The sequence below is a fragment of the Micrasema longulum genome, unplaced genomic scaffold (assembly GCF_059751315.1).
Source record: "Micrasema longulum isolate JH-2025_06_02 unplaced genomic scaffold, ASM5975131v1 h1tg000127l, whole genome shotgun sequence".
In the NCBI taxonomy this organism is placed as follows: domain Eukaryota; kingdom Metazoa; phylum Arthropoda; class Insecta; order Trichoptera; family Brachycentridae; genus Micrasema; species Micrasema longulum.
This window is the reverse complement of record NW_028277333.1, coordinates 1307109-1325034: the sequence shown is the minus strand read 5'-3', so window position 1 is coordinate 1325034 and position 17926 is coordinate 1307109. Positions and strand designations below refer to the sequence as shown.

At 31.0% G+C, this 17926-nt stretch overlaps 1 protein-coding gene across 2 annotated transcripts in view; it reads right to left on the bottom strand.

Moving 5' to 3' along the window:
- Positions 1-17926, bottom strand: part of LOC148284360 (peptide transporter family 1-like) — an 87267-nt gene that overhangs the window by 30351 nt on the left and 38990 nt on the right. The window contains exon 1 of one of the 2 annotated variants that reach the window (XM_088240989.1): positions 13170-13396. The exons of the other annotated variant lie outside the window; for it this stretch is intronic. Coding sequence (XP_088097115.1) covers positions 13170-13202 — 33 coding nt within the window. The 5' untranslated portion in view covers positions 13203-13396. Of the gene's footprint in view, positions 1-13169; positions 13397-17926 lie in introns of those variants that run through there. 2 annotated transcript variants of the gene reach the window in all.

Below are 17926 nucleotides of genomic sequence, written 5' to 3'. Positions count from 1 at the left end.
CTTACTTATAGACCATATATAAAGTTATACCCAGGCATAGTGGTAGCATAATGATAGAATATTAAAAATTCTAATGCCTTGCATAAAGTTATACTCGGTATAAAGCTGTCATAGCGACCGTCGTTACTTATTCCACGCTTATACCTGGGTCCAACGTGGTAAAGAGCTGGAATAAACCCGCGATCCGTCATCTGTCAAATTTTTCTTTTGTTAAATGGATTGAATTTATCTCAGATTAAAACTATTTATAAAACATGCTATTTTTCCAGAGATTTCAAAGTAAAATATTGTTCATGAGAGTAAAAATGATCATCCAATTTTAATTTCATTTGGATAATTTTTATTTAGCAGATAGGTACCTATTTTAATAATTATCGTTCTCGTTATAAGATTGTAATACACTCGTTAATTTACATTGATTCATCCAATCGTCAAAAGATTTTTATCAATGGCATAGTTAGGTATGTAATTTATTGTTTTTATGACCAATGTCGATGCTTATGCTAACAATTTATGAATGATGTAAAATCTAAGAATTGACTTTCTTTATTTACATTAATTATTATCTTTCAAAAGTCTCATGACGCCCAGACAGTATTTTTAATGTTCAGATTGTTCTTTTATAACAAACTCTGAGTGTAAAACACCACAGTAACATAAATAAATAAATAAAATGATTAATTTTGATAGAATACGATTTCGTTAGACCTTTGAGATTTGTATAGTTTGTTTTGTTTTGGTACTGATACGAATAACATGTTAGTATTTGTAAAAACGCATACGCATGCAGATTGTTCATAGATGTACGCAAAAATAGATAAAAAATATTTAGGAGACTTCTTTCTCTTCGTAATATAAAAAAAATCACAACAATATTATGTATGATACGACTAAATAATATATAAACTAATATAAAAAAATACCAATTTACCCATTCAGATATATATATATACATAGCTACACATTCGAAAACGCAGATTTGATATCAGTATCAATTTAATAACATTAAATGTGTATATACAGGTGTTCTTTAAACCCTGTCACCCGAAACCACGATGTTCAGTATGAGCAAGAAGACATATCATGAAAAATAAAATATAGAAAAAAAACAAATGGTTGCTTACTTATGTAGGGGAGAAACGAAAATGGGTGAGGGGGAACTGCACGGCCGCGCCCCCCTCGCTTCTCCCCTGAAGAAGTAAGCAATCATTTGTTTTTTTCTATATTTTATTTTTTAAGATTTAAGTCGTTCTAAAAAATTATTTTAATGTGCCAATATGTCTTCTTTCTCATACTGATCATCGTGGTTTCGGATGTGACAGGGTTTAAAGAACACCCTGTAATGGTTTTGAATTGAGAGGTTGAAATTTTACAACGGTGTGGTGTTTAATTATAAATTAGAGCAAAATAACATAAGAATACTAAAATTTTGTGATATTTTAAGCATGTTTTGACATTTTAATCTTGAATAAGTTCCAAAGAAGTTATAAGCGAGGAATTTAAACTGCGTTCTCCCTCATACACAGCATTAAGACGGTGCAATACTGGACTAGCTTTAAACGACAAATTTTATCCGGCGAAAATGAGTCTATTTCACATATTGATAGAGATCAAATTCCTATCCACCAATTTAGTCGACTGTTCAACATGGCACGGGCTCCAAGAAATAACATAGAGTGGATTCATTAAAAAATATCTTTTAAATTATTTCATTTATCAATAGGTAGGTAAACACACAAAATAGAACACCATGAGGCCGACAAATCCCCACTCGATTTCTTTTTGCAAAATTTTCTCCCGCGAGTAGAAACTAAATAAATAAAACTATAAAAGTAAACAATAAATAAGTATCTACCCACCCTAACTTTACCGGACCGAGTGGATTGGCGCGGTACGTGTAATGCGGGCCCGTACTTGACCGGCACAATAAATCATTTTTAGACTATTATAGATTACTGCAGTGGTATAAAGCAAATACAACTTTATAAGCAAGTAAAAATATTCACATTAAACTGTGCACCTGTGTTAAGTTTATTGTCTGTAAAAAATACCTTTAATTTAAAACTGAAAATACGTGTGCAAGTTTGTGTTTGTCCGTCACAGCATCTCCTACGAAACGGTAATTTGTAGCGACGTGAAATTTGAACACGTCATACTAGATGCAATTTCTAGGTCAACGGTGCTAATATGGAGCCGAATTTGACTCGGCGAATTAAACTGTTTAACGGTTAGTTATGGAGACTTGGAATTTAACACGTCAATTTTTACTCGGTCTTCCTCGGTAAAAAAACATTCTTATTAACAGCACTCACTCAACGTGTCCGGCTGGATCGAACTTTGCGCATTAACAGTTAGTCGCAGCGACGTGAAATTTTCAATTGCCTAAAGAGCCATTACAATATCAACCGTGCTGTTTTCAAGGTCAAATTTCTTGACCTTTGTTCAAAAAATAAACTTATTACAGATAAGCCGTAAAAATGTAAATTTTGAAAAAAAAAAGAAACGTTTTAAATGACATTCATAGACCAACCAACCTGTTTTATAGCCACCTTTTTTCTCGGCCTAGTTTACATAAAGATAAAACCAAGCAAGCAATATTGAAAGTCTATTTTAACCATACTACCTGCAGTACTGTTTTCTAGACAATTTTTTCTCGGTATTCATTGGTAAAAAAACATATTCCGTAACGGTAAGTTATAGCGATGTGGGAAGCAAAATTTTGACGCAATACACAACATTTAAGATGTTACTCGTATATTCATGTCAATTGTGTTAATTTCAGGTCATTTTTTAAAAGAAAATCTTAGGAGTTTGATAAAACTCACTACCGCTAAATTGTAGTGATGTGAAATTTCAAAATTGACTACAAGTCAAAATTGACTACAAGTCAAAATTGACTACAAGTCAAAATTGACTACAAGTCAAAATTGTAAATTCAATATGGGATTGCCCTGAACTGTTATCTCTCATCAACTTCAGGGTACCTGGAAGAATGACTGGACATGTGCCACCGTTTTGTAGCAACAATTAACGGACAGTGTGTACTTGTAATGCCGTATTGAACATACTTCATGAACTCGGCAATAGTTATTCCCACGTATCTGATATATTTAATATAGGGTATTGTTCCTGTAGAACTTTCAAAGATGGTGAATGGTAATTATCTTGATTTATTTATGCATTTCATAATATATGCAATTTTTTGTTCACTTTGCCCAGCTGTATGAAACAGTACTCAGGATTTTCTTGTTATATTACTCTAAAATATTTTGTTATTTAATTTGTTTTATACATCTATTCTTAAATTGATTAAACTTTCTACTGAACATGTTGTTTAATTTTTAAGTTAATTTTTTTTTAATCTTGTATAATTTTTAGGTTTAATTTTTAAATAAATCTTGGGTAAAAGGAAATTAATGTTAAAAAAATATAAATATTAGGCCAAATATGTTAGTTTTATAAATTTTTGTAAAAGGCAGATTTTCCGATTATGTTAATAAAATAAATAAAAGCAACGTTAACAAATTTAAACAACAGGCCGTTACAATTATTGTTTTTTTTATGACCTAAGAAAAAATGTTTCATTTCTAACCTGATCGAAGCCGGGCAAAAAATATACTATTATATTATACAAGCGCGAAAATAACTTTATGAATCATTAATTATACCTAAAAGTTTTTATCTAATTTATGAGTTAGTTGTAAATTATAATTCATACTTAGATATTGTAAAGTATATTTTTCACTCCCTAGTTTCAGTATAAATATTTAATCGCAAACAAATATAAATACATCATTAAACAAAATTTGAGTTTATTCAAATGTTTGTAGATAAAAGGCTGGATTTCACCCCTTACTGAGTAATTAAGATTGATAAATTGCAACCGGGACGGATAACATTTTAGAGAAAGGAATAATAAGAAGTCTGAAGAAACTTTTTCTTTCTCCTCCTTAATCTATTCTCCTGTCCTCGTTTCCCTTTATTCCTTATTCCAATTAGATACTAGTATTAATATAAGGCAATTTATCGACAAATATCGCCATTCATAGTTTTGTATATCTTTACTTTTTTATTTAATGTTTTACTGAACACGTTTTCAAACACAAATTATATTTGAAAAAACACTATTATTAGGCTGGTTGGAAGAAATTGTCATTTGGCAATAGAGACCCACAATTTATAATTTATATTGCGTTTAAAAAACAGTAATAAGATGCAGTTTTAATGACGATTTCAGCGTAAAAAGGTACAATAATGAAATATATTTGTTTTTAAATACCAATATTTCAAAGCAACCGGTTTCAGAATAAATGCATTATTTTCTCAAGGCAGTCTGCATTTATTGGTCAACAAACACTGATAATTTAATACAAAATTGAAAGACATTCAATAAATTTAATTTATCTATGCGAAAAACAAGTATGGGTTTAAAAAAAATGAACACCAACAGAGAAACGATAATACAAAAACGAAATCGAGTACTATTACAGTGGCCTTATGCTGTAACTAATTCGTTTCGTAAATTCATTCGTATCGTATGAGAGGGAACAAGAGCGAAATATGGTTTTGATTGCGTTAGAATGAGATGGGTATATGACGAACGAACGAACTTACGTAACGAAATTGTGACAGAACAAGCCTTTAGAGTTGTATACCTCTGATAATTAAGAGAATGGCCGACTTCATAATATCGTTAAAATCCACACGACGCGACGCGATAAAATAACATTATTATGGATTTTTATTATATTATTATTATTTATTTTTCACCAGACAAACGCAATAATCTTCTCTCTATTTCTTTTTTCAATTTTTTTACCCGAAATACTAAATATTTTTTTAAATAATAAAATAAATATTAATCAATTCGAATTTCCGCATCGTTTGGATTCGGACAATACGTATTGATTAACTCACTATTTAATAGGACCCGTTTTTAAATGAAACGAAAGTGGGTTTATAGATGATTGTAAAGATAAAATTGTCAGATCGATGCGAATCGAGTGTGCAAATAACTAGTCAACATAACTATTTCTTATTTTGTTTTTTAAAATTAATTTTATACTTAATACTTAATACGATTATAAAAAAATTATTTCGTTATATATGCTAAAGATTTTCAAAACGGTTAAAAATAAAAACAAAATATTCAAAAACACTGTGTAGATTCAACATGCTCCGTGGAATAAATAATGTCGAAAAAAATGAATTATATCGACAGATTTGTGACATTGTGCACTCTGTTGACTATTTTACACACTTTTAATGTTTGTATTTAGGTACTAGAAGAGCCCATTATTGTCGATGCTATTCTACAGTAAAACACTCTTGTGAAGGAAATATAGAAGTCTAGGTATTTACAGAGCTTATGACCTGTCATTGGCTGGTTTAAGTGGCCACTTTACACACTGTTAAACATTCGTCATTCTTTCCATGTTTAAATATCCACATTTCATCAACTCTTCCATGTGTTGACAAACAGTAGTAACAAACAGGATGTAGAATGCAAATGCAGTAACAAACAGGATGTTTCAATGGGCGCAAAAATAAACAGATAAAAGAGCAGAAAAAATATGGATAATTTTCAAACAATAAATATGGATAATGTTCTCCGAATTACAAATTACTTCGGAGAGTAAAAATTAAATTGCGTTGTTCCAAGATTGTTCAATGATCTCCCACAAACCATCATTAACATGAAAGATCTTCAAATGAAAAAAAAAAGAACCGATGAAATATCTTCTAGATACTTATAGTGCCTGTTTATAAATAAATTTGTAAAATATAAATAAAATAAATGTAATATAAGCTGTCATAAAAAATAAATGTGTCCCACCGAAAAGTCTTTAGACTTAGTGGGTAACAAATTCTTGTATGTATTTTTAATTATAAAATAAACGCTGCTCTGCAGCACTGAAACTGAAACTTAATAGGCATAATGGTGATGTTACACAGTGTGTAAAGTGGCCCCTTCAATCAGCCAACGACAGGTCATAAGCTCTGTAAATGCCTAGACTCCTATAATGCCTTATTCACGTTTTTCCTCTCTGTTGCCACAAATTTAGATTTTTAATGATTTATTCGTTAAGTTTATCTCCTCGTTCTTCCTTAATAATATACGCTATACGGCGAATTTGTAACTGCCCCTTACCTACTTGACTGCTTTTTTTTAAATCTTTTTATTCAGTGCTTCACATGGTTACGAATATGCAAAATAACTGGAAAATATTTCTGCATGGCAAAAATCTCACCATTATAGAATGCCCATTTTTTTAAACACTATAATTTCGAAGATATTTTGCTTATTTTAGCGTTGTAAATAATTTATTCGGGAAGAAAGCATCGGCAAACTATTACGGAGGCCCTGAGACTTCTACCAAATTGAAACCCTTGGGCATTTATGCTCCTTTACCTTGTCTTTGGCAGCAAATTATAGCTTTCTGGGAATAACTACGCTCTTTGCGCATTTCGAGGAAATATTGTGTACGATGTCTCAAGAAAATCCGATTTTTTTTCACTAATGTTTTCTATTTACCATTTATTTCTGATGAAAAGTAGGATACATTAATACATGTAAACAGGTAATAATATGAGTAGTTTTTGTTTCACATCAGAGGCGAGGAGGGGGGTTTGAGCTTTGATTACTTCATCATTCCCTTCCCGCACCTAATAATGCATAAGACACGTCATTGGTACAATAATTGCTGTGTATCTTGATAATTTTGATTAGATGTTGGTTAAGTAATAAGTCTTACGTTTCATGTACCTACCAGTCCAGGGACTATAAAATATTTCAGTGTAAAAACACCTTTGAAATGAAATATTGTATGTCAGCCATGTTGGGAATCGAACACGAGACCTCTTTACGGACTGGTTTCTGAGCTGCAAAGTACTGCTTTATCAAATATTTAGAAATAAAAATACGTAATCCAATTTTATAATTAAATAAATAATTTGTTTAATGTCGATGTTTAAACATGGGCAGAATGGTGTATGTTACACAGTGTGTAAAGTAGCTACTTAAACCAGCCAATGACAGGTCATAAGGCCTGTAAATGCCTAGACTTCCATATTCCCTTCTCAATAATGTTTTCCCTCTATGTTACAATAAATTTATCATCTTCATCATCATCATTAATCCCTTATCACTCCTAATGGTGCATAGGGCACTGCATTGGTACACCAATTGCAGCATATACTGACCAATTTTGTTACACGAAGGTAAGATGATCAGTCTTACGCTTCAGGTACCAGTCCAGGGACTATGATAATAATATTGAGAAACTGAAATAAGTGTTTTCGACTAGATGGCTACTACTCTCAGCTAAAAGAAAAATGAAAGCTAGTGGGGATAAAATCCGCCTCGTAGTGTAGTGGTTGGCTCATTCGCCTATCATACTTGAGGTCTATTTATTTATTTATTCAAACGCCTTGTAGGCTCTTATATGTTTTATAAATATGAATATAAGACAGACATTTATTTTTTTTGCACTTAAAATGAACGATAATGAATATAAAAAAAAACATTTTACATACGTAAATAAAATAGGAATTTTTTTATTAATTTCATTTAATACTTACTGTAAACCGGAAATCTTTTACAATTCTCTTATCACCGGTTGATTGATATGAACTAGTGACGTCGTTCAAAGTAGTTCGTTTTTATTATTTATTTCGTACATTTTTAAGAAACTTCGACGCAAAATTTAATGCTCTAATTATTACTGAGCGTAAGAAAACATTTTTTGTGTACAATTTCCCGAAGGACTGAATTTCCCCTTTCAAAAAAATAAAAGTCCACAACTCTACCACGGGACCACGACCCGGTTCATTGGAGTATTAATGCAGTGCCCTAATTTAGACAGTTACATTATTTTTTGTTTTGTGGTTTGCTGAGGCGCTATGATTCTCGCCCGTGGAGGAGAGTGTCTGTTACGTGTTAGTGAAACATGTATAAATATTGAGGAAGAAAGAGCACATCACCTTCGTTGACAACTTAATTCCCCATGACTTTTATATTCCCTTCAATAAAATGTTCTTCATTTCTGTGGTAATATATTAATATTAATAACTCCCGACGGGGTGCAATCCAGTTATTGTCTACAAAGATTTGGACACCCTCAAAATATTTTTGAAATTATTATGTTTGATTTCTCGTATTCATATTTATTTGACGTTTAATCGTTAGTGTGGTCATAAATGAAGCAAAGTGAAAACGCATGCAAGAAATGAAAACCCCCAAATTAATTCACTATTTAGGGGGTTGAGAAGATTTGGATTACCAGCCTTGAGAGCCTAAACCACATCTGCCTACTTAACAAAGAATCAGGTTCTCAATGTCCTAGATGTCCACTCTGATTTGTGGACGCCGAGTATAGTGTTCTGAATAGGTGTTATTAGAGACAAGATAAAAAATGGCAATTCTAGTTAATTCATTGCACTTTCGTAACGAACACTCACCTACATAAATATTTAATACTTTCTATAACTACTTACCTACATAAAAATCTAGTTTTTCAATACGAATCATTGTAGTTAATATGTAACAAAATAAATAAGTTCCTTCGGATATAATAATTATTTTATGAATATTTAGTCTTCTTCGTATGAAAAAAATTTAAAAGGTATAATGTAAAGTGCCCTTGGCACGGGTACCCCAGTGATGTAACATTATTTTTATTATTTATAATTGTTTATAAAGTATTAAAAAAGTGTCCCAACGCTGTCACGTTAAAAAAAAATAAAAAAATACTCGTTAATACTTGTACGTCTGGTGGTCAAATGGTCAGAGCGTTTGGTTACCACGCAAGAGGTTTCGGGTTCGATTGAATTTATCGTTGAAATGACATATTTATTTGAAAACGTGTTTTTCCTGTAAAATATTTTAATGTCTTTCGACTGGCACCTGAACCGTAAGACCGATCAACTCACCTTCATGTAACAAAAATGATGAAGATAAGCTATCGTTGATTGATTAAAGCAGTGTCCTATGCACCATTGGGTTCAGAAAGGGGAATGATGTTGATAGTTATTGTTAATATTCGGTAGTATGTTAGGTATATCTGTCATTTTCCAAACCGCACAAGATAAGCAAATAATTCATTCTGTCACATGGCTTGAAGTGTGTGAACTCCATGCTTTAATAAGGCCAAGAAGATCTAGAGCGATATATCATTTTGTCATATGAAGTAGCATCAGATTTTATCATGTTCCATGTGAAATTGTGTATTTTGTAAAAAAATACGGATAAACCCTTTTGCCATCACATACTATCAAATTCTAAAAATAATACAAAATTCTTCTTTAGTAGAACTAACGCGAAAAACATTTTTATTTTAATTCATACCTACGTATTTGCGTAGTATCTTGTATTGATAATATTACTTACTTTAAAGTTTTAACGTAAAATCGTTAATTTTAGTACTGAGCCATTAAAAATACTAGCAGTAAAGTTAAGCAATTAAAAATGACTCCCGAGGCAAAATAATCCACCAGGGTACGTATTCTGATGGGAAGTTAAAATTTATCTTTAATTTTATCCACAAAGTAAAATTGAGATTTCAGTATGAAAAATAGAATATGTTTACATTTTTTTTTTCTAAAAATGTTCAATTACCGGTTACCAACGAAGATATTTTGAGATTTTATACAAATATACACACTTTCGTGCATTAATATCGATATTAGTTTTACCGTCTCTGTATATATTCATAATCGCGGCCCACGGCCCGTATTCCAACGGAAAGCTAACGTTTATTTACATACTTAATTATAGTTTAGTTTTTCTTTTTTTAAATTTTTAATGGTTTCGTACACTCACCATACCTAATTGGAAACATTAAATTATGCTATCCTCTTCATTGTACTAAACTAACTTCACTTTTCCACGTAATTTAATGCAAAAAAATACACGGATAATTAATCCATTAGAAGTACCAGTACATACTGTAGTAACTTTTGTCAAGAAATTGACATCTTTAGGAGTAGCATGCATGCATATAAAATATTTATGCGTTCCATTTTTGAAAAATTCTATACTTTTTCTTTTAGCCCTGTGTTGAGTCGGCATACAACATATTAGAAAGTGAAAGCATCACAATATTAAAAAATATTACAAATAAAAACTATTACATGAACGTAAATTTGAATAAACATCTGAACAACTCGCCTAATGGTACTATGTATAGACCTATGCAATGTCTCGCAGCAGTCTTCTGGAATGTCTCCAAATGACCAAAAATGTGTCAATGAATTTTTTCAAAAAAATTGTCTAATTTCCAGTACTTTCATAAATTGAAACAATGTCTCAGATAGGGAAAATTGGAGGCCATCGGAGCATCACTACAAGAATTGATTTTTGTACATTTATTAGGGGGCTCATGATAGACACCGTGCAACCTCCCCAGCCCACTATCTATCTACTGACTGAAAAGAGCAAAATACACAGCTCTGAGAGTGCCTATATCCAGGATGTTCTCGAGTGAGCAGAATACATGACACAGCTTTCTTAAACTGGAAACCAGCGATTGGAATTGTATTTTTGTTTTGTATACGTAGATATGTAACTAATTTATGATAATTTAATTAGTCTGTTTATTTTTAAAATGCGTTAAATGTTTTTTGTACGAATGTATGTTATCTGAAGAATAAATAAAAAAAAAAAATTATATCTTCAATTTTATCTGCAAAGTAAAATTAAGTTTTCTCTTATCAACGAAAATATTTTTAATTTACATACAAATATACACATGTTCATATATGAATATCGGTTGTTTATATCGTCTCAATATGTACCGATGAATATAGGGTTTGTAATCGCGGCCCAGATTGCTTAAGAGAGATATCTGATGATGCAATATACTAAAGTCATATTACGGCTGCGGTCGGTTTTACTTTTGACGCTTTTAAACGTAATTCTGCTGATCACTGTAACATTTATTTTATAGCAGAATCATAAGACAGAATCAGAAAAAATAATTTGCTCTAGAAGTTTTATTATTGATTAACTTAGAAATACTCTATGGAATTCGTTAATTATAAATCGCATCTGGCGTTATCGGTTATGAATAGTTGAGACTAAGTATGCACAAGTCTAAAGTTCTTCGTCTAAGCTGGTTTTGTTATTCGATTGGATTTCTAACAATTCAAATACCTACGTTCATTCTCGTTTTTGAGACAAAATAATATTTTCAATACTTACTTTATATACAATAAGCACGTTGGTGACATATTATAACACCCATTGTATTAAATGTACCTACATACCTAGGTAATAAACGTAGTTTCGAAATAGTTGGAAAAGCAAATTGAGTTCGGCCATACCAAAATTATAAGTTCTCTTAAAAATATTTAGAAATAAGAAATATATCATCTCATACTTTTTTTTGTTGAAAAATTTAATTTTTATTTAACTAAGTATAACTCATGAGCAAAAGTATTGAATAGTATAATATTAAAATCAGTATATACAGCTGCGAACGATAAACTTCACTCATTATGAGCCGGTGTTATTAACCAATCATGAATATTTAATACTTATTCAATAAATCCTATTTTTACTTAGTCTATTAAATTATGGAAGACTTCAGAAGAAAATGAATTGAATCTAATTACAAAATATTCACGTTTATTCCTTTATCACTTTGAATGCAACGCAAACAGTAATGCATTATAAAACTAGATAATATTAAATAATATTACGCATTTCTGCGTTTATACATTTACCATTTATTTTGTACGTTTTAAAATCTTACATATTTAAAGCTAATTATGTGTTTATTTTTAAAGTACCATCATTTCCCTATTCGCATCCAGTGATGCATAAATCACTAAATTGTCACTCCGCTCGTAGCATGGTTAGATTATTTTTGTTGCATAGAAGGAAGATGATCAGTCTTACGCTTCCAGTTCAGGGTCAGTTAAATATTGCAGTGTCAAATCACCATTAAAACAAGCATTTCACCTCGACTCTACCAGGAATCGAACCGGAGACCTCAAGAATTATAAACGAATGCGCCAACCACTACACAACGAAGCCAATTTATTCTCACTCGATTTTCTTTGAGGATTTTTAAAAGTACTAATGTATGATAAATAAATACATAATGAGTATTAAATATAAGATTAAAAAGTAAATCGATAAATTTATTCGTGTTTTAGGCACAAAAATGTCAATTGTAAATTGAAGCTACTTTTATGGGTCAAACGTGTTTTTGTTAAAATACGAAAAAAAATAATTTATAATTTAGTTTCCGTAGTTTTTAATTGAGTTTATACGGAAATAGAGAAGATGGTTTAAATAAGGTATATGTATTTTATTATAAGTCATTAATTTAATTATTGGAACAAACATTCATTAAGCTAAAGCCTTAAATAGTTATTTAGTATAGAAAAAAATAATGTGAATAAATGACATGATTTTAAAAAGTATTCATAAATATGAATTCTTTATAAATGTAAAGTAATATTAAGACTAACTATTAAAATTATCTTTAATATAATTTAAGTCGATAAATATTGATACGTTAAATAATATAAAAATAAATAATAACTACAGAAATAAATAGATCAAAAATAACCTTTTGCTGTACTTATGTACAGTAAACATAAAACGGAAACCTGTAGTCATCAGCTTTAGCTTCTTAATTAGAAAGAAATGCTTCTTTTGGCACCGTAACTTGCAAAAAGGTCCAATTACAATTGTGAATTATAGTACAGAACACCTAGGCTGGAGGAAAATCACATTTAATTTTTGTATTCTCAACGGCAAACGAGTGCCTACACACATTAAAATCATTTATATATTTTTTTATAAAAATCCATTAAATATTTGATAATTCATCGCAAAGCCTTAGAAGAGACGAAATACAATTGATCAAAACATGAACTAGAATTTTTCGACGAATTTAATTTCATCAGTTGCATTTTATCAATGAAGAAAACACAATTTTGATACCAACTATTCGTATTAAAATTCGTATTTACTGTTTTGCTAAATCTCTCGAATTGTGAACCCAGGGGGATGAAAATGCAGCTACACGGAAAATATAATCTTTAAATTGAATACAAACAAGATACTCAACTAAACGCGCCATGTAAATAAACTTAAAAGCTTTATTTACGAGTACACCTTTGATTTACATTTGTAAATAATGTATGTATTTTTGTACCTTAATTTGATTGCTTTCCACGTTGACCGTCATTTTGGTGATCACTGGGTAAGCATTTTCACAAAACACAGAGATTTTCACTAGTTAGGGCATCGGCACATCCTAGGGTTTCTCGGTAGATAAAACTGTTTACTGTGCTAAGCAGTATCTGGGTGGCTATATTCGACGCGACGCGGGCGACGGTGGTCAGACGCGGTAGTCGAGCCGCCTTCGAGCCAACGAATGCCGATCACGAATCACGGTCGCTTTCTGAAACCGCCTCGTCACAGTACATGAGTACTTAGTGCTCGGTTAACACGGCATCGGCAGCGCGGCGGAGTGACCCACAAATCGTAGTCACCTTCCGAATACCCACCGAGGAAAATCCATCACCACACTTTAATCAAATATAATACCCATCAATCGTTGCAAGTTATATCAACCAGTGCTTAAATAGATACATAGATAGCTAAGTATTCCCATCATTTTAAAAATATCATTTTTGTCAAACTCAAGGTATTTAAAATTTATTAAGATTCATTATTCAATCGAATGTTATAAATGCCCTCAGACGTCAGGAACAAAACAATCGTACAATAAACTTATGTGTCTAATATAAATGATTTACGAATTTATCGATTTCAATATAAAAATATTTTAAAAAATCAGTTTTATTGTGTTAAGCACAATTTATTTTTGCACCACAACAGGACAGGAGGCCTAATTATAGTGGTAAATTACATCACAGAACACCCAGGCTTGATAAAAATCACATTTTAATTTTTGTGTTCTCACCGGGAATCGGACCCGGAACCTTTCGTGTGTGAGTCAAGCGTCTTGACCACTACGCCACGGAGGCCGCCGATCTAAAATCGAAATGAAAATCGATCGAAAATGTTTTTTATACAAATCATTAAATATATTAGACTAAATTTGTTTATCACATACTCTAAATAACTAACATATTAGAATTTAAAAAATATTCTTAAGTGGCCACAAATACGAAAGTTATTCAAATGAATTGTTAGCATAATTAGGAAGTACTTATGTTTTTTTTTTGTTTTACCTACATAAAAAAATAGACTAATTCAAGGTACCTACTACAAATACTAGAAGTAATACCAAGGGAATTACGAAGCAAACTGCTATAGGAAGACATCGTTTTTTGGTTCGATAATTTAAATTGAGATCCAATAAAATGTTTACAGTAATTGAGTTTTTTCGAGCGCTAAATTTGGTAACGAACCGGTGCGGTGGCGGTGTCCCGGTACAGGTGCGCGCTAACGAAACTGTTCCGACGACTTTAATCAAGTTTTGTATCTCTCTAAATAAGAAAAGATTATTTTCTATCGTCGTATAAATATACGCACACGACTAATATGCTTTGTAATTAGGCGATACCGTGCTTATACTGCATATAATCCGCCGAGATGACGGCACCTCTGTTTTGTCTTAAAAGGAAACTTAATTATGATTGTAGAATTACGAGGAATAAACATTATCGCCCCCACCATAGCGCGGAAGGAAATCATCAAATAACGTTTTAAGAAAAATAGAGTCTGATCCAACTCGATACGTTAAGTTAGTAAGTAAGAAGATAAAACGTGATTTTTAACAAAACAAACTACACAAATGAGTAAAAATTGTAAAAAATATATATTGCCTGTTAACGGAAGTCAACGTAATAATTAGAAAACAAAACCTATTGAAAATTCGTCCAAAAAATCATTTTAGCTGTTAATCTAATTGAGGACTGTTTTTCCAAAACTTTGCATTCGCTTGAAACGCAATTTTTCAGGAAAGTGTTTTTTGTGATTCGATTAAAGCCTGAAGGTAATCTAATTTATAATTGATTTCACTTTTATAATTTCCTTCTAAATTTCATTAGCTCCCAATATACATGATTGAAATTAGAAACTATAAAATATCGTGTTTTGGAAAAACGTTGATATTTTTTTAAGCCGGTTTTTCGCGTGTTTTGGTTAGTTTTTTTTCAGATAATCGATGCGAATCGATACTGGCATATTTATTTTTTTTAAAACCCAAATCGCCACTTGGGACGAATATCGTGTTTTATATTTCCGACAGGTTTTTTCAGAAACTTTCGTTAAATAAAAAATAATTTTACAACCTGAATACTTACAACCCTTCCTTCTTGGTTGTTAAACGTTTCGATAAGACTAATTTATGTACAGTAACTCATTTCATTACGTGGCGATTATTACAAACCTTCGGTGCATCAGAATATAATATCACCTTTAGTAATGTATTATTTTAATTAGCATTTGCATAATTAAGTTTATATCGCTCTTTATTTAAATGTATAAAACAGGTGTCGTTGGTGTTCAAGTGACAGAATCGTACCTAAGTAGCGAATGGAAAATATTATTAAAACATACTATTGTTTTAACTTATTGTGACTGTGTCTAAAAATTCTGAAGGTCTTGAAAATGCCATTGTAACTGAACAGCAAAGTAAACGATAACGGTTATTCAAATTTAAATATTTCATTTAATAGCTTCGTTGTTGGAGCGCAAGAATATAAACATACTTTTAATATATTACAACAGATATGAAAAATATGTTATAGAAGGGATTATAGAAGTCTAAATATTTACAGAGTTATAATCTGGCATTAACAAATTTTATTTATTTACAATTTTTTTGTTTACATTTGTTCCTTTTTTTATTACATAATATATCACTTTATTAAGAAAAACGAAAAAATAAAACACAAATAGAGCAGGAACTATTAAATTTTAGTAAGGTAATTGAATTGAGAATAAATGCGAGAGCAAATAAAAAGTTTACCAGGAAAAGAAAACATTGACAATTATATTTTTTACACAGTTTAAGTATGAAAATTCAAAGCTATATATAAGAACCTGATGACGAGTTGTTTCAATTCAGCAGGGTTTTAAATTTAAGACGTATTGTGTAAATATTTTTGAGAAAAAAAAAATAGAAGAAGAGAGGCTTAAATGATAATTTCCCGTTGTGTCTTTAAAGTAGAGGTTATACAATTTAGGCGCAAGGACATTTGCATGTCTCTGTCCTAGTGTTGTTTTACAAAACTGAAACTCCAACACTTGATTTCTTTTTTGACTATAGCGGTTTAAGTTTTGAGGGAACAAGTGCTGAAATTTTAAACTTATTAAGACATTGGAGACAATATACCTGTTTTACATTTAAAAAAATTGCTTCATGGAATGGTTTAAGTGGCCCTTTTATACACTGCGTAACATTCATAACTCTTTCTATGTTTGAACATTTATATTTCTTTAATTGGTCTATTTTTTATATTCATGAAGTTAAAGAAGAAAGGTAATACACAGTTTGTAAAGTGGACACTTAAACCAACCAATGACAGGTCATTAGACCTGTGAATGCCGAGACTTCTATATTCCCTTCCATAAAATGACTTTTATTTTTATTATTAAATATCAATATTGATTAACTCAAGGAGGTTGAATCTAGTTGAGGCCTACAAAAAATTGGATAGACTCAAAATATTGTTGATACCTACTTTTAAACATTTACATTTAAAGCATAAGGAAGAAGAAATTGCATTATTTTAGGCAGTGGCACTAATGTTTGAACTACATACTATCGTAATATTGTCAAATAATAAAGGCCAGTAACTGTTCATTTATTCATGCAGCCCTGTTTTGAATTAGGATACAACATAATGGAAAGTGGAAGCATGTACATTAAATTTAAATTTAAACCACAATATGTCACACATAAAGAAAAGTTCGAGAAAATTCAATGGACATTTCTTAGACATCTTAACTGGAGATGCAGGTATACCGAACTCAATTATATGTCTTCCTGCAAAAAACACCACTTGCTTACTTTAGAAGATCGCCGTCTACTGTTGGACATGGGGGTGCTTCATGACATACTTAGTGGACGCCTTGATAGTCCGGCTCTTTTGTCGGAGTTATCATTAAATGTCCCCACACAATGTCACACGTCGAGCTCTCTATTTCATGTGCCAGCAGTTCGAACGAACTATGCCCAGAACTCTCCACTTATACGTTTTGCTAGTGAATATAATTTGAACTTTCCCCTTATTGATCCATGTGATTGTAAAAAAATAACATTTAAAATGCGCGTCATAAAACATACTTTTTTTGTCTAATACTTAGTTTCAATAATAAAGTCTTATTTTATCTTATTTTTTTTTATTTTTTTATATTTTATCTCTAATTCTTAATATTTTAAATATATTTATATTTTCGGCACTTGACAGTTGTGCAATATTTACACACATGTCCACCCTCATTCCAATATAACACCCACCCTCTCACTCACACTCACACAAACACACTAGTATGTATTGTACGTGTATTTAATGTATTTCTATGGATATCTGTCATTGGTTTTATTCTCTGTATATTTTATTTGTTGTATTTTTTTTTACATGTATTACTGTTGATATCGCCAATAAATAATTAAAAAAAAAAATAATAGCGAAAATTGAAATTAAAAATTATTACATAAACATATATTTCAAAAAACATCTGGACAACACGCTTCATAGTATATAAATCTATGCAATATCTCGCAGCAGTCTCCTGCAATGGTTTTTTCCCTTAAACACAATCCAAACTATGTATAAGATACTAGACATAAAGTGTACGCCTAGTAGATCTAATAGTTTGCCTATATTTTCGAGGTTTCGCGTTCGATTCCCGACGTGGTTGATATGATATCTTTATTTAAAAAGGTGGTTTTATACTCGAATACGTTAAGCGTAAGGCTGATCATCATAC